Source organism: Protomyctophum parallelum (assembly GCF_964188405.1).
Source record: "Protomyctophum parallelum genome assembly, chromosome: 5".
Taxonomy (NCBI): Eukaryota; Metazoa; Chordata; class Actinopteri; order Myctophiformes; family Myctophidae; genus Protomyctophum; species Protomyctophum parallelum.
Window position 1 is genome coordinate 9159051 of NC_139702.1, and position 18140 is coordinate 9177190.

Genomic DNA, 18140 nt, shown 5'->3' on the forward strand with positions numbered 1-18140 from the left:
CTTGAATCCTGATTTACGAGCCAGAAAACGAAGGCTTCGCGCTTCGCTTTGATCCACAACATCCTCCCTGCAGCGCTGCACGCCGTATACCGACTGCCCTTGGTAAGCTGTTCACCACCATAAGTCAGGGTGTGGCCACAGTTTTCCAACTCTTCCACTGCTCGTCCTGCCTCTTTAAGATCACATCCTGGAGGGAAAAAACCTCTTCACTCCCGGCTGTTAAATTTAACTCTGAGAGTTGTAAACATGGACCCGTATACGGCTTCAGGATCTAGCAGTTGTATATCCTCTGCAAACACTGCAGTGCAAACTATCCTTCTAACTTTTAATAACTATCATGATACCAAATATCTGAAAATAGCGGATCAATAGATAAAACCTCCTCACTTCACTAAATGTAATTCTGAGAGTTGTAAACGTGGACCCGTACGCCTTCAGGATGTTGGAGTTGTAATCCTCTGCAAACACTGCCAACGTTTAACTATTTCCCTCTATACCAAATATAGCTATCTGAAAATAGCTGATCTACAAGCTCGACCCATTATTTTGTGTGAGCTCGTAGATCTGCTATATTCACCGAATGTCCAACCCCCCCCCCCCCCCCCCCCCCACCCACCCCCCGAGTAGGGACTCTTTCAAGTGGTTTAAACCAGCGTAAATAAAAGTGCTTTCAAGTGTAAACAGTTCCTCTTTCCCATTAAGTTGTGGAGGTTTTCTACTCCAGTCCAAAGTAACTGCTCCTCTCTGGCCATAAACATTATGTCTGGGAGGACGAGTTCCACTTCTATTTCCCTTTGAACAGACTGCAGGGGATTTAACCCATTCTGACCGGGCACCCATTTTGGTGTCGGCATCATGTTATGCTTTAGCTATTTAAAAATAGCAGATCTACAAGCTCATATCGCGCCACCGAGTGGCGCGATACGAGCTTGTAAGGTCTGCTATTTTTGAAAAATCGAAGAGCGACTGACATTTTTTAGAATCTGATCTCAGGTCAGAATGGGTTAACATGACATCAGACCCGATGGGTCTACTCTGCACCGTCTTTGTCCGGGGTTCAACTCTTTACATTTCCCTGCATGCAGAAATAGAAATAAAAGAACAGAAAAAGAGGGGGGGGGGGGGGGGGGAAGCCAAAAACAACACAAAAGTACAGCTGCTCTATTATTATCTACTCTTCCAGCTTTTTTCTTTTTTCTTTTTGTAAATATTGCTTGCTGCTGTCGAGCAGAAACATGTCTCCATATTATAACCGTTTGTGTGTTTTGAGCTTGTAGATCTGCTACTTTTGAATTTGAATCCTGAAAAACAGTTTGGGACACGTGAGGTTTCCACCTGACAGAGACCACATACTGTATATATACTGTATATATACAGACAATATACTTTTGATCTGTGCTGTTATTTGGAGTGGATTGCTGGAGAGCAACGATTTGTTGAGTTAGTTTAGTTTAAACAATGACAACACCTAGCTACCTACCTACCTACCTACCTTCCTACCTACCTACCTATCTACCTACCTACCTACCTACCTACCTTCCTACCTACCTACCTACCTACCTACCTACCTACCTACCTACCTACCTATCTACCTACCTACCTACCTACCTACCTACCTAGCTACCTACCTACCTCCTACCTACCCACCTACCCACCTAGCTACCTACCTACCTACCTTCCTACCTTCCTACCTAGCTACCTAGCTACCTAGCTACCTACCTACCTACCTCCTACCTACCTACCTCCTACCTTCCTCCTACCTACCTACCTACCTACCTCCTACCTACCTACCTGCCTACCTATCGGTTATGACAGATAGGTAGGCAGATTTCTATCCTGAAAGTGGTTTACTTAGTTACTTACTTTACTTACAGTACATACTCGGATTATTCAAGGACAGCTCATTCTCCAGAATGGACTTATCATTCCTATTCTGAGAAAGACTCTGAGTGGGCAGCTGCTATATAGGGCAGCTTTATATTTCCCCTTAGCCAGGGGAATGTTTGTGTGAGTGTTGCTGACTGCATGTGCGTCTTATTCTGTGGTTCCGCCAGCAGCACGGAGCAGAATGGGCCACTTCTCTGTCTCTGAACAAGGCAAGGCTGTTATTGTTTACAAAGAACAAGGGAGGAGAGGGAAGAGCACAAAACACAGCGTTGCATATTCATGCCCGTACTGTGCTATGATCTGTGCTATGATCCAGCGGAGAAACGCCTCGTTGATGAAGCTGGTTTAAGTCAGCGAGGAGTTAGGCTATTTCACAACCAGTTGTCTCGTCTCTTATGCGGCAGCCATGCTTATCCCATTCTGACCCGAGATCAGATTCATACGAGGTTTCCGCTGGACACACACTGGTCTGATTAACCCATTCTGACCTGAGATCAGATTCTAAAAATGTCAGTCGTTCTTTCGATTTTTCAAAAATAGCAGACCTACAAGCTCGTAGCGCGCCACTCGGTGGCGCGCTATGAGCTTGTAGATCTGCTATTTTTCAATAGCTAAAGCATAACATGATGCTAACACCAAAATGGGTTCCCGTTCAGAATGGGTTATGGTCATTTTTATATTTAGCATCTGAAGACGCGATAGGATGATTTACAAGAATGAGTCATTAGCATTACTGCCATTCCAAATGCTCCAAGTTTGATGCTGTGGTGTGAGTTTAAGCACTTCGATCTTTGTATATTAGCATGCCGCGAGCTTGTATATTGCTTGCTAATTTCGCTGTGCGATGGAGTCTAAATTATGAAGCACATACGGCTAGGCTATTTTTTTACAATTTCCAAAATAGGGACGCCTGGGTTAATGTGGCATTAAAGGCAAAGCGCCTAGAATAGAATAAGGTCACTCGTGGACACTGGCATTTCTGTAACCTAACCCCTGTATTAAAACAGACTAATATGGCAATTGGCAAGCGTCACACAGATAGCTATACTAGGTCTCTTGAGGAGAATTGTCAATGAATGAAGTCATGCCCTTTCTCCCTTTCAAAGTTTAAATCATAGCAGTTTCACTTCCCATTGTGTTGAAATGGAAACAGGGGGAGCTGACCCAAAATAGGAAATGGGGACATGCTTACACACACGACATGCACACGCACACACATACGTAAACATTAACAAAATCACGTGTGAAAACTTGCACAAGATATACGGAACGCCGAGTTGAAAGCGGTCAAGTGCTTACGCTACTGGAACAATTCACCCGTTGACCGTGAACACACGCTCCGGTTTGAATCTAATGGGTCAGCCGTCACTCACCTATCTGGTCCTCGGGTATCAGCGACTCTATGGGAGGGTCCAGCTCCGAGCTCTGCCGCAGGTAGGCCTTCATCTGGGTCATGAACTGCCGGAGGGTCTGCAGGAGGTCCATGTCCGACGTGTGACAGCCGCGGTTCTCCTGGACGAAGCTCACGTAGTCCTGGACCAGCGAGCCGAAGTACGAGTTCTTGTTCCTCGACAGCTCCACGATGCGCTTCACCGCGCGCTTCTCCGGCGTCATGAGCGAGCTGAACACGCCGCTCACCTTGCGGAAGTGGCCCTTGAGGGCCCGGGGCAGGATGAAGGAGCTGCTGCTCAGGCCCCCCACGCCGCCCACCCTCCGCCTGCGGGACTTGAAGGGCGGCCGGTGGCCGGCGTCCAGGTCGTTCTCCAGGCTCACGCCGTAGTCCTCCTCCTCCTCGTCCTCGTCCTCCTCCTCCTCGCTGCTGTCGTCGGCCGTGTCGCGGCGCTTGCGGCGGTGCTGTGCGGGGCTGGGGGGCAGGCCCGGGCCCAGGGAGAAGCCCGGGGACTGGGAGAAGTCCAGGGAGTCGGAGGAGGAGGTGGACATGCTCATGTCGCTGAGCCTCTGCCGGCCCCCGCCGCCCTCGCACCCGGCGCTCTTCAGCGTGGTCGGAGGGGTGCCGTCGGCGCCGTTCTCCAGCGGCGCGGAGGGGGGTGTGGGCAGCTTGGCGCGGGACAGCGCCTTGGCGATGGTCTCGTCGTCCAGGGCGATGTGGCAGCGGTGCGACTCCAGGTCGGGCTTCTTGGGGCGGGGAGGAGGCGCGCTGGAGGAGGGCACGGGGATGGGTGCGCTGGCCTTCTTGGAAGGGCTGCTGTGCTTGGCGCCCATGGAGGGCCGAGAGGGCGCCGGGCGCCGGCTGGGGGACGGGTGCTGCGTGGCGGCCGTCGGCGAGGCGTTCTCTGGCATGCTCTTGGGTTTGGCCACGGGGGGGCCTGCGGGCGGGGGCGGGGCCGGGCGGCGGCGGGGGGGCATGGATCGGGGCGGCGGAGGGCGTGGGGGAGGGGCCCGCGACTTGCTGCCGTTGGCCTCGGTGGCGTGGCGGTCCGGGTCCTCGCGGTCGACGGGAACGGACGACGACGTCACCGGCGGCCGGCCCGCATCACGGGGGTCTTCGGGGCTGCTGCCGAGCTCGGCCGCGCACGGCGGCGCCGACGGGAGAGGAGGGGGAGGGGCCGTGTCTCCGTGGAGCTGCTGGTGGTGGTGGGTCTGCAGGAAGAGGGGGTTGACGAAGCACAGCGCCCCGATGGTCTGGCTCCTGCCGGGGCGCGAGCGCAGCGTGGGCGGCGCGCTGTCGTGGTGGCGCGACGCGATCTGCGTCCGCCCGGCCGCGTCCTGCTGCGGCCCCTTGGCTCCGCCTCCGGCCCTGTGGCGGCTGCAGCGCTGAGGGCTCAGGGTACGACTCACTGGGCGGGACGCCGCGGGGGAGGGGGGCCGCTGGCTGCTGAGGGCAGAGTCCCAGAAACCTGTACACGCACACACACACACACACACACACACACACACGCGCACGCACACGCACACACACACACACACACACACACACACACACACACACACACACACACACACAGACACAGACACAGACACACAGACACACACAGACAGAGACACAGACACAGACACAGACACAGACACAGACACACAGACACACACACACACACACACACACACACACACACACACGTACACAAGCAACAAATAAAGAGGCAGTCTTTAAATCCAGTCAAATGAAGAACACATGCTCCTTAACCTCAATGAAAGCCCAGAATAGCATTATTTCCCGACACACCGCCAGACGGCCGTGACACTCTGGAGCACAAAACAATACACTTCATTATGGGCAGAGAAAAAGGCAGCATTGCTGACCATATAATCCACTTACGTTAGTTAGTACAGTTTTGTTGTTTCCCCCGTTAGTGTTTTCAGGACTTATTCGGCAGCTTATTCTCCCTTTTTCTCCTAACTTTTTCCTAGCGATACACTACACTGGTCTGGCTTCTCAATAGTGGCAGGAGCTCCACACTGCTGTGTCTCTCAACTCTGAGTCACTGAATGCCAACACACACACACACACACACACACACACACACACACACCCATAGGCACACACAGAGAGAGAGAGAGAGAGAGAGAGAGAGAGGGAGTCACTCATGCTAATCAAATAGTGGGAGGTTGCTAAACACACCACAGAGCACAATCCCTGTCCACTCCTCCTTCCTGCTTCCTACTCCTCCCCTCTTATTCCGTATGGCTACACAACACAGTAAAAGCCGGGGTGCTAATTCAACCCTCAAAGTGTAAACAAATGGACCCGTAAAAGAGATTCTAGAGTTCTCCCTCCCTTTTCCACCTCCTGTGTTTGTCTCTCATCTCCTCGTATGTGTGTCGATACTCGGGACACTTGGGACCAAAACGTCCTTCCTGTTCTGGGTCTGTTATAGCCCGCTATAGACATGCATATCTGTTGAATTGATCCATTGTTCGCTACCGTTTCCCTGAGATAACTCATGCAGCTTAGATGACCACTTGGAACACAAAGAGGCTACTGTAACCCTGCAATAACACATTAATACCAAACAGTTATCTCATCAAATGAAGAGGGACGGGCGGGCAAAAAGCGCCTACTTTGTAATGCGTGTCTCGCCTCCACTCAGCTCGGGTTGAAAATGTAAAAGGCAAACAACTGCCGGGGGGGTGGGGGGGGGGGGGGGGGGGGGAGGGGGGGTTGGGGGGGGGGGGGGGTCATAAAAGCAGCCCGGGTTGCAGCTGGTGAAAGCATTTTCCAGGTCTCAGAATACCTCGGTGTGTCCACTGCTGTCTCCAGGGCAACCAGAAAGCTGACCGTGGAATTCTGACTGACAACACGTGTGAGCAACGGGAACCGTCTCCAGAGCCGAGGAACAGGAATGACATGACCTGGATTCATCAGCACCATGGATGGATGCACCTTATGCTTATAGCTAACTCCATCAGTACAGAGTCAATGATTGACAAAACATTGTCAATCATGTCACAAAACTGCTGTCTAACCAAGTTGGATGTACTTCTTGGCACAAACTAAGTCACTCAGTCTGCTGTCCCTGAAATGACCTCAGATAAAATCCTGGTGGCTCCACCACAATATCCTCCTCCGTTGCCCTCCAGCCATGGTCAGGGCATTGCAAGGCGATAAATGGCATTCATGCTTCAATAGCACTTTGTATCAGAGCCGGGAAAAACAAATCATCATACTTGTGTTTGTGCTCAGAATATTCATGAGATGGCATAATGTAGCAGACCGAACTAATCTTGATATTTGACTTCAAATGGAAGCTTTCCCAGCGGCCATGGGGATTTCCCCCCATGTGAACGTGTCAGTATAGCCAGTTGACTCGGAGTAGAAGCATTTGTCAACTGGTAATCCTCTCTGTTGGTAATGCAGGCACAGAGCAGTGCTAAGAGGAGGCGTAGGCATACCAAACCATGCAAGCTGACACCCGCCCCGCACACCCACACACACTCACACGGAGGAATGCGAGCGTGCACGTGCACATGCACAACTCATATTTCAGAGCAGTTGAAGCCTGTGGTGTTTATGCACGTGTGTGTGTGTGTGTGTGTGTGTGTGTGTGTGTGTGTGTGTGTGTGTGTGTGTCTGCCCACAGGCATAATATGACTGTGTGTGGAGTAGTTTGCTGTATTTATGTATGGGGTTCAACAGTCAATTAATCAAATTAATTGATTATTAAATGAATATTACGATTTTGTTTTTCTTGTCATATTGTTTGCGAGATACCGTTACTTACGACTAAGTATAAAGCTTATGTGGTTAATCAGACCTTTTTTATCGATTTAGTCAATTATTTGATTAATCGCAACAATATTTGATTGATTGGGAATGATCGCTAAGAAAATCAATGGATAGTTTACAGCCCTAGTAGTATGTAATAGTTATCATGCATTGGCTGTCTTTCGGTTGCCACTCCCCCCACTAGAAGCATACAGAGCTATGTATGCACAACGCTTAGGAAGCTGACTCACAGCAGCTGAGCCTAGAATAACATCACACACAGTGACTAAAACCTTCTGTGAATCCCCCAATAGACAGGCTCTATCTGGTCCTCTTGTTATCTTTCTGTCCATTCTGCAATCTAAAAGTAATACAGAAGACTAATGCTTGAGAGTTATGCTCCGTCGTATGTCGGCGTCGCGCACCAAGGATAGCACACCTACAAGCTCATAGCGCGTCCCATCCACGGCGTGTCGTGAGCTTGTAGATCGGCTATATGTTGGCTGAAGTGTAAATCGGAGCTCACCTGCCCCGAGCTGAGCCACCTCCTCCAGCTCCTTCTGAGTCTTGGCAGATGCAATGGCTTCTGGGAGTTTGAGTGTGAAAGGTAGAACATCCCTATAAGTGGAGAGAAAACAAAATATGGATATGAAAAAAAAAAGACATATCAAAAAGGCAGAGAACCACATCTCTGTATTGAACTGTTGTTGAGGGCACAAATATATTTTTCCATTACATTGAAAGGGCAAAGTTTTGATAGGTGAAATATGTTTCATTTTTGGACTTGTTTTTCTTTTGAAAGAAAGTGCACATGTAGCACCACCATGCTGCTTGATGCTAGCTTGCGGGTATTTACCGTGGTGGATACAGTGGTGGTCTCAGGAATCACCACTTTGAAACCATTAAGCATCATCTCTGTATGTTCTTCCAGGACACTTTGCTGGAATCTGTACCTGGACACGGGACGGATCTGGAGTCCATGAGCTCAACCCCCGTCATCCCCCCCCCCCCCCCCCAACATGCAAATTCACGCTGGTGCCAGTCATAACCAGTCTTGGAGTACACTCCTCTGACAAAGGCCTCCTGAATATTCCTGTGACAAAACTGAAAACCAAAGGGGGACCGGGCCTTTGCAGTGGTGGCTCCCACACTGTGGAACGCCCTACCCTTTTCAATTAAAAATGCAGAGTCTGTTGAAGGTTTCAAGGTCTTATCTAGGTTACATTTTATCTTGTAAACTTTTATTTTGACCATCATTGTTGTCAATTAATGTTTCTGCTCTTATTCTTTGTTGTGTTTGCTCCTTTGTGCCTTATTGTTTTAACTTGATTGTTTATATTGTTGTTTTTTACTGTACAGCACTTTGTAACTTTGTTTTGAAAAGTGCTCTATAAATAAAATGTACTTACTTACACTGAATGTGTAACCCAACTGCCTATTCAGTTGGGTTATATGTATAGGAATCCCATGTAATATCCAATGCATATAATGAATGGTTAGCACGTCTACTATTCCACACTCTCTGAATGCTACTGTACTTACTGTATATAGACTGACTGGAACCTCGTCATTTCCGGTCACAAAAAATATATATATTTTAAAATATCTAAAATGAATGTTTTCATTTTCATTTGTGGCAAGTGGCAAGGTATTAACCCATTCTGGATGGAAACCCCTTTTGGTGTTTTAACTAAGCATTATGTTATACTTTAGCTATTGAAAAATAGCAGATCTACGAGCTCATAGCGCGCCACCGAGTGGCGCGCTACGAGCTTGTAGGTCTGATATTTTTGAAAAATCGAAGAACCACTGACATAGAAACATAGCTTTTTTCAGAAAACTGTCAGGATGTAGAAGACATTTCTGGGAGGCAACAGTCTGGCTCGCCAGACTATACCGACCCTCCCTTCTTACTGCCGCGGTTTGTTCTGGTCATCCGTGTCCGTGTGCACCTGGCAACCCACGCAGCGTGTCCCTGTACTGTCCGTGTGCACCTGGCAACCCGCGCAGCGTGTCCCTGTACTGTCCGTGTGCACCTGGCAACCCGCGCAGCGTGTCCCTGTACTGTCCGTGTGCACCTGGCAACCCGCGCAGCGTGTCCCTGTACTGTCCGTGTGCACCTGGCAACCCGCGCAGCGTGTCCCTGTACTGTCCGTGTGCACCTGGCAACCCGCGCAGCGTGTCCATGTACTGTCCGTGTGCACCTGGCAACCCGCGCAGCGTGTCCCTGTATTGTCCGTGTGCACCTGGCAACCCGCGCAGCGTGTCCCTGTACTGTCCGTGTGCACCTGGCAACCCGCGGCGCAGCGTGTCCCTGTACTGTCCGTGTGCACCTGGCAACCCGCGGCGCAGTGTGTCCCTGTACTGTCCGTGTGCACCTGGCAACCCGCGCAGCGTGTCCCTGTATTGTCCGTGTGCACCTGGCAACCCGCGCAGCGTGTCCCTGTATTGTCTGTGTGCACCTGGCAACCCGCGGCGCAGCGTGTCCCTGTACTGTCCGTGTGCACCTGGCAACCCGCGGCGCAGTGTGTCCCTGTACTGTCCGTGTGCACCTGGCAACCCGCGCAGCGTGTCCCTGTACTGTCCGTGTGCACCTGGCAACCCGCGCAGCGTGTCCCTGTACTGTCCGTGTGCACCTGGCAACCCGCGCAGTGTGTCCTTGTACTGGGCATCCTGCGTGGCACAATGAGTGATAATCTGGCCAGCCCCGGTCGGTGTGTGTCCCTGAAAACCCTCTACAAACCTGGCTACCTTTGCTGTGTGCGCCTAGCAACCTGTGTACACACACACAGCTCCCCTGGAACTCCTGCCCAGCGACCAGCAAATCTGGCATCTGAGAGTGTACAAATGGAACCAAATGCACCCGTTAGGGTCCATTTGGTTTAGGGTCCATGTTATTGAACACGAGCTATCCTCATGTGACTGTATATAGATCTTCATTCAGGGTACTGTATATATAGATCTTCATTCAGCGGACTGTATATATAGATCTTCATTCAGCGGACTGTATATATCCCATTCTGACCGGGCACCCATTTTGGTGTCGGCATCATGTTATGCTTTAGCTATTGAAAAATAGCAGATCTACAAGCTCATATCGCGCCACCGAGTGGCGCGATACGAGCTTGTAGGTCTGCTATTTTTTGAAAAATCGAAGAACGACTGACATTTTTAGAATCTGATCTCAGGTCAGAATGGGTTCATCAGACCAGTGTGTGTCCGGCGGAAACCTCGTATGAATCTGATCTCAGGTCAGAATGGGTTATATAGATCTTCATTCAGCTGCCGAACCATAAAAGTGATGATGGCGCGTGTTTGGTTGGCATAACAAAACGTGGAGCGGGCTCACAGAGAAGTGAAAGTGTTCACGTGCCACTATAAAAAACATAGTGGAATATTAGAGACAACAACCTCACCATAATATAGTCGCTGTCAGGCAGAAACCTTGTATCTCAGAGAAGTGACAGTGGCCTTGTGGTTAGTGTGTCCGCCCTGAAACTGTGAGGTCGGGCGTTCGATACCCGGCCGGGTCATACCAAAGACTGTAAAAATGGGACCCAATGCCTCCCTGCTTGGCACTCAGCATCAATGGGTTGGATTGGGGGGTCAAATCAACTAATGATTCCCGAGCGCGGCGCACACTGCGGCTCACCGCTCCAAGAGATGGGTCAAATGCGGAGAACAAATGTCACTGCGGTAACGTGTGTGACTAACGTGTACGAATTTAACTTTATCTCCATGTTTGTGTGTTTTTCATAATAATGAATTGCATGATGAAGTGCCCAAAGGGCTTTACAATGGTTCATTCATTCATTCATTCATATACATTGGGAGGTTGGTTCCAGAGTAATATAGTAAGAGAGTTGGCGACACTAGCGTTGACTCCCATTGTAATAATGGAATGCGGAAGTGCTCATTCTATCTCAATGGGATAGTTCCAATGTGTGGAACTATAGCCCATAGGCACCCGCTTTGCTTCAATGTGTGGAACTATAGCCCATAGGCACCCGCTTTGCTTCAATGTGTGGAACTATAGCCCATAGGCACCCGCTTTGCTTCAATGTGTGGAACTATAGCCCATAGGCACCCGCTTTGCTTCAATGTGTGGAACTATAGCCCATAGGCACCCGCTTTGCTTCAATGTGTGGCACTATAGCCCATAGGCACCCGCTTTGCTTCAATGTGTGGAACTATAGCCCATAGGCACCCGCTTTGCTTCAATGTGTGGAACTATAGCCCATAGGCACCCGCTTTGCTTCAATGTGTGGAACTATAGCCCATAGGCACCCGCTTTGCTTCAATGTGTGGCACTATAGCCCATAGGCACCCGCTTTGCTTCAATGTGTGGAACTATAGCCCATAGGCACCCGCTTTGCTCCAATGTGTGGAACTATAGCCCATAGGCACCCGCTTTGCTTCAATGTGTGGAACTATAGCCCATAGGCACCCGCTTTGCTTCAATGTGTGGAACTATAGCCCATAGGCACCCGCTTTGCTTCAATGTGTGGAACTATAGCCCATATGCACCCGCTTTGCTTCAATGTGTGGAACTATAGCCCATAGGCACCCGCTTTGCTTCAATGTGTGGAACTATAGCCCATAGGCACCCGCTTTGCTTCAATGTGTGGAACTATAGCCCATAGGCACCCGCTTTGCGGCGAGATCAAAGCGCGTCGCTACTCTCCTACTTTACAACTCTGGTTGGTTCATAAACTAATGCCCTTATTATCACACAAGTGTGATAATGTGTGTAATAATGCGTGAAAAATGTGTCGCACTATTTCCAATATTTTGTGTGATTTATTTTTATATATAATACAAAACGGGTTTTTTTTTGGACATACAAGGTTTCCATAGGACAGCGCCGATATGCTTTCCCTCTAAACCCGCAGCCAGGAACCTGTGGTACAAAGCCACGTAACCTAACATGAATTAACATGTCACACACACACACACACCTGGCATTTCTAGACTAGATGCTACTTAGGAAGGATGGGGGTACCCCTCCTCTCGGCTCGAAACTAGCTTATGCTGTAGTGGGGCAATACTGTTTGTGGTACAACGTTTCCTATGTCCCATTTCCCCTGTCTGTGGTCTGCGTTGTATCTGTCCAATCTGCCAGTGAAACAAGAAGTGAGAGCATTTTGGCACGGACAGATTTACTGCTTAGTCGACAAACATTATTTCCATCCGTGCCGTTTCCATCCTCAGCGCACCGGCTCATCATCGCAGAGGAATTTCACCAGAGAGGGGGAGAGAGAGAGAGACAGAGAGAGAGAGAGAGAGAGAGAGAGAGAGAGACAGAGAGAGAGAGAGAGAGAGAGAGAGAGAGAGAGAGAGAGACAGAGAGAGACAGAGGGAGGGAGAGAAGGAAAAGAAAGGGAGATGTGTGGCGTTTACCTGCTAATACAGTAGAAGGCCACCAGGCGAAACAGGTCGGCGAAGCTGATTCCTGATCCCTCCAGAGAAAAGGCTGCAGACACACAGACACACAGACACACAGACACACAGACACAACAGACACACAGACACACAGACACACAGACACACAGACACACAGACACACAGACACACAGACACACAGACACACAGACACAACAGACACACAGACACACAGTTCAATCTCTAAGCGGCATGAAGGTCCATCCGACTACACAGTTCACATTCTGGACTGAATATTACTCACACACCTACTACTGCAACAGCAATAGTTTCAACAGACAATACAAACTGAGTGGTCCGACATTGACTTTTGGTACTATTAAAAGCAAACAAACAAAAAGAAGCGACAGTAAGGGGTTAACTGTCTGTCTCTGTGACAGCTTCTCTACCGACCAACAGCCGCCCTGTAAATGGGTACGGGTCTGTTAACATCAAGAAGAGTGTAAAAACTGAACCAAACGTAAATGGTGCATTTATATAGCGCCTGCTTTACATACTGTAGATTGTGCATTACATTCACCCATTCACACACATTCATACACCGATGGCGACGGGTCGGAAACCATGCAGGGCACCAACCAGCACATCAGGAGCAATTAGGGGTTCAGTGTCTTGCTCAAAGGACACTTCGACACTAACTCTGGGAGAGCCCGGGTTCGAACGGGCAACCTTGCGGTTTCCATCCGGCCACTCTACCACCTGAGCCACCGCCGCCGCCCCGTACCCCTAAGTTTGGTTCCATTTGTACACTCTCAAGAGTTAAATTAACACGGAGCATTTGACAGTGTAGTTTGGGGATAAGAATCGTATCAAATGGGGTGGGGGAAGGGGGGGGTCCGTGGCCTAATGTTAAACAACCTGGGGGTCCTTGAAATGACAAAGGCTGAGAACTACTGGTCTTGTTAACACAACAATGTGCTCATGATGAGAGTCCTGGTGGACTACAGCTGACCCAGATCTGAAGGCCAAACCGCAGGCCGACCCCTCCCATCCACTCCGCTCCCTCCCATCGACTCCACTCCACTCACTCCAATCCACTCCGCTCCCATGTGTTTTGTCCTCCCATCCACTCCGCTCCCTCCCATCCACTCCACTCCACTCACTCCAATCCACTCCGCTCCCTCCCATCCACTCCACTCCACTCCACTCACTCCAATCCACTCCGCTCCCTCCCATCCACTCCACTCCACTCCACTCACTCCAATCCACTCCGCTCCCTCCCATCCACTCCGCTCCCATGTGTTTTGTCCTCCCATCCACTCCGCTCCCATGTGTTTTGTCCTCCCATCCACTCCGCTCCCTCCCATCCACTCCGCTCCCATGTGTTTTGTCATTCCAAGTGTGGAAAATCCACAGCTTGTATGTCATCACTCTGGCACTACCACTGATCCATTTATTCATTCAATATGGGCGCCGAAATCTCTACCAATTACTTCCTCGCCTCAGTATAAAAGGTTAATGCTGAACGCATGTAAAAAAATAAAAAATAAAAAAAGTTATAGTGAAACATTATTTTATGCGGATACAACCACAAGACGAGATGTTAAGAATATACAATAACCGGTAGGTAAATAGGAAGGATTTTAAAGAATACTAGAAGAAATGCACATAATACATTGTAAAGAGTATTTACCTAGTTTTGTCAAGGCTTTATTTAGATTGATTTCAAACTTTATTAACAGTTTGTAGAATAATAATTTAAGGATTACAAAAACCCCAAGAAAGCACTATGGCTCGTTTTCCACTATCCATTGGGGTCCTCCAGTTTCAATTCATCAGATTCCATTTAACCCATTCTGGGCGGGAACCCTTTTTGGTGTTTTAAGCATTATGTATTTATTTTTTATGCTATTATGCTATTTTTGAAAATTCTTGAAAATGTGTCGCAAATCTTTGACTGTATATTCTTTCAGAGCGAACGTTTTTAACTGAAATCTTTGCTTCTGAGGGGTTCCTGGAACAACATATTTTCAGATGGGGGTCGGCGGCCAATTACATAAAAATGTTGTGGTCCTTACCTTGACATGAAATATTGAGCACCACTGATACAGAAACAGGTATTTCAGAAAAGGATTTAAATTTCGACGTCAGGCCTAATTTGGCTAAAGTAGTGTTTCCCAAACATTTGGAAAAATGGGCTGAGCTACTTTCACCGATTTGAAATGGGGCTTTTCGTGTGATTCATTCATAATGTATTTTTGTAAGTTGTGGGTTCAAAAACACCATATTTATCTTTTTGGGTCTCGAGCTGAAGAGGTTCGGGGAAACCCTGAGTTAAACTTTAAAGTACGCGTTTCCCAAACGTTTTCAGCTCATTTAAGCTCCTTTAAGTCTTAAATGACCATAACGGTGGCCTGGCTGGCACGTGTAGCCCTTTGACTATGACTCACGGTACGGTATAGACTCGGCTAGATCTGCTGCCAACCATTTTCCAAAGCATTTCTAAAGCATTGCAGAGGAAGCCATTTTGGAGAACTTGCATAAACTTGCAACTTTGGCTTGGGCTTACATGTAGGTAGTCCAAACCAAAACTGTAATTAGTTGTGGGGTGGAAAAAACAACATTGAGTTAATACGTTGCGTTGATAGGAAGCTTGCCATCTATGGTACACACTGTACCGCATACTGTATGTGGTGTTACAGACGTGAGTCAGACATCATTTGTGGGCCTGGTATCAAAACGTTTTAAATACAGACAGTGTCAGTGACGTGTGTGATGTGTGATGTGATGATACTCACTGTACTGGCTCTCTTTGACGGGGAAATGACTGATAGGACATTCTGACTCATGTTCCTTCACGCGAACAGACAGGACTTTTCTCTGCAGAGTTGTCGATTTCCTCACCAGGAACACCTGAAATCAGCGGGATAGGATTCGATTCACCAACAATGAAAAGTGATTCATGTTGTGTGTGTGTGTGTGTGTGTGTGACACTTTTATCACTGCAAGTCCCTTACAGTGCCATGAGTTCACAGAACATCACACCCATCATACCCATGACTTGGTAATAATGACTTTATTTAAGTATTTTGGCTATTTCACTGGAAATGCAATAATAGATTATTTGGGAAGTAAGATAATAGTAAGTAACACTATTATACAAATGAATATTATTAATCAAGAGTATAACACGAGGGTCATTTGGGTACTTGCAGGATAAGTCACTAGTTATTACGGTACGACTGTTGTTGTTGTCCGTTAGCATTAAAAGTTAACAAGGCAATCCAGGTGTTAATTTAGTTGAGCCACATGTGTCTGGATTTGCCATTTGCAGCACCCTCTGGTGGACACACACGGCAGTTGCATTGTTGGTAGGAAGAACAGTCAAATGAATAGCGCATTAATTAATGCACGCACGCACGCACGCACTGTATCTGTTGTCCACTAGTCCCTTCCTAACATTTCTATTTAGTTTTTATTTGTTGACGAACATATTTAGTCTTAGTTTAAGTCATCATAGCTGAAAAGCTTGAGAACCACTGATAGAGATGCTCATGCACCGCGGTGGATTCGAACCCCTAGACTCCACGATGCTGGGCAGGCACTAGGACCACTGTGACCGCCTTATGAACCTCTGCCCCAAAATTTCCAGAACGGCCTGTTATAGCGCCACCAGGAGGCCGCTTTGTGCAAAACAAGTTTTTGCACAGTACACCTACAGATTTTGTCCAAACATCGCGCAAATTGGTACACAGTCTCTCTAGAGCCATTCAACGAAACGGGTCTTTCAGATTTCTCAGACTCCATCCTGATTGGTTAAGAGATGAAGGCAAGCTGTAATGTCCTACATTCCTATCCTGGTGGAGACCTGTGCCCAGAAGGGCACTTTTTCTAGTTGACACTGTACACCACTTGTTCTTTGTTCTCCTTGCATATTCTAAAATGCAACCACACTTTAGATTTCTTTTGTGGCGGCATGACTGCAGGCTGTAGCTGGTCTGTGTTGGCTTCCTTGTTGTTACCACGAGTGAGGGGGAGAGGGGAGGAGGCGTTGCAAATCGATTCCCGTGCGTATCGATTGAACATCGATTAAACGTTTTTTTTGGGTCAGCCCTATCCTCTATACATCTGGAGAGGCGGTGGGTCGGCGCGTGGCATGCCCTCACCCCTGGTGGCTGTCCCCCCCCCCCCCCTCTACATTAAATACATGTGGGTGCGTGGCGTGCCCTCACCCCTGGCGGCTGCCGCAGCAGGATGCGCTGGGCCTCCTCCTCGCTGAGCGGCAGCAGCAGCCACACGGCGTGGGTCTGCGTCAGACGGTCCAGCACGCTCATCCTCCGGCGCAGCGAGTCATACCCAGAATCCCTTTCACCTCCCGCCCCGCCGCCACAGTGCGGGGACTGCAGGTACACCCCACTGACCTCGCCCTCCAGACTGAGAGAGAGAGAGAGAGAGAGAGAGAGGGAGAGAGGGAGAGAGAGAGAGACAGAGAGAGAGACAGAGACAGAGACAGAGAGAGAGACAGAGACAGAGACAGAGACAGCGACAGAGACAGAGAGACAGAGAGACAGAGACAGAGACAGAGAGAGACAGAGACAGAGACAGAGACAGAGACAGAGACAGAGACAGAGACAGAGACAGAGACAGAGACAGAGACAGAGACAGAGAGACAGAGACAGAGGCAGAGACAGAGACAGACAGAGACAGAGACAGAGGCAGAGACAGAGACAGAGACAGAGACAGAGACAGAGACAGACAGAGACAGACAGAGACAGAGAGACAGAGAGAGAGACAGAGACAGAGACAGAGACAGAGAGACAGAGACAGAGACAGAGAGAGAGACAGAGACAGAGACAGAGACAGAGAGAGAGAGACAGAGACAGAGACAGAGACAGAGACAGAGACAGACACAGAGACAGAGACAGAGACAGAGACAGAGACACAGAGAGGGATGAGAAAGTGGGAAACTGTCTGCATCTTGTGGTGGAAATGTGTAGAGCATTCTGATATAAAGGACTACAAATAACGACTAGTAATAGTAATAGTAAAATAAATAGTAATAGTAATAATAGTAATAGTAATAATTGACATAGCGCCTTTCCAGATACCCAAGGCTGATTTACACCAAAAAAGCTAAGAAAACAAACAAGTAGATAAGACAAAACCAAACTACTTGTGTCACCACCACCGTATATAACCTATGTTGGCCTGGACCGCTGTGCAGAATGCCTCGACTGACCACACAGAGTCAACATGATGCCATACGTTCTACTGCCCTTTCTGACCGGGCACCCATTTTGGTGTCGGCATCATGTCGTGCTTTAGCTATTGAAAAATAGCAGATCTACAAGCTCATATCGCGCCACCGAGTGGCGCGATAGGAGCTTGTAGGTCTGCTATTTTTGAAAAAAATCGAAGAACGACAAAATGACATTTTTTAGAATCTGATCTCAGGTCAGAATGGGTTTAATCAGACCAGTGTGTGTCCCCGGCGGAAACCTCGTATGAATCTGATCTCAGGTCAGAATGGGTTAAAACAGCTTCTTCTCTCACCCTTGCAGGACCATAGGCTCCTTCTCCTCCTCGGGGGCTGTCTGGACCATCTCCTGCTCCAGCTCTCCCAGCTCCGACGCAAAGGTGTCGATCAGCTGGGGAAGACGAGACAAACGGCCAAGGCTTTATCAGCACGTCATAATATCAACCAAGG

At 48.7% G+C, this 18140-nt stretch overlaps 1 protein-coding gene across 3 annotated transcripts in view; it reads right to left on the bottom strand.

The window, feature by feature from the left end:
- Window positions 1–18140, bottom strand: part of LOC310859365 (ras and Rab interactor 2-like) — a 74478-nt gene that overhangs the window by 41213 nt on the left and 15125 nt on the right. For all 3 annotated transcript variants that reach the window (XR_014569296.1, XM_083765869.1, XM_083765870.1), the window contains exons 2-7: window positions 17987–18081; window positions 16666–16867; window positions 15232–15346; window positions 12452–12524; window positions 7578–7669; window positions 3261–4745 (exon numbers count right to left, since the gene is read on the bottom strand). Coding sequence is in view for 2 of the 3 variants with exons in the window: in XM_083765869.1 (XP_083621995.1) it covers window positions 3261–4745; window positions 7578–7669; window positions 12452–12524; window positions 15232–15346; window positions 16666–16867; window positions 17987–18081 (2062 nt within the window). In the remaining variant the exon portion in view is untranslated. The remainder of the gene's footprint in view (window positions 1–3260; window positions 4746–7577; window positions 7670–12451; window positions 12525–15231; window positions 15347–16665; window positions 16868–17986; window positions 18082–18140) is intronic.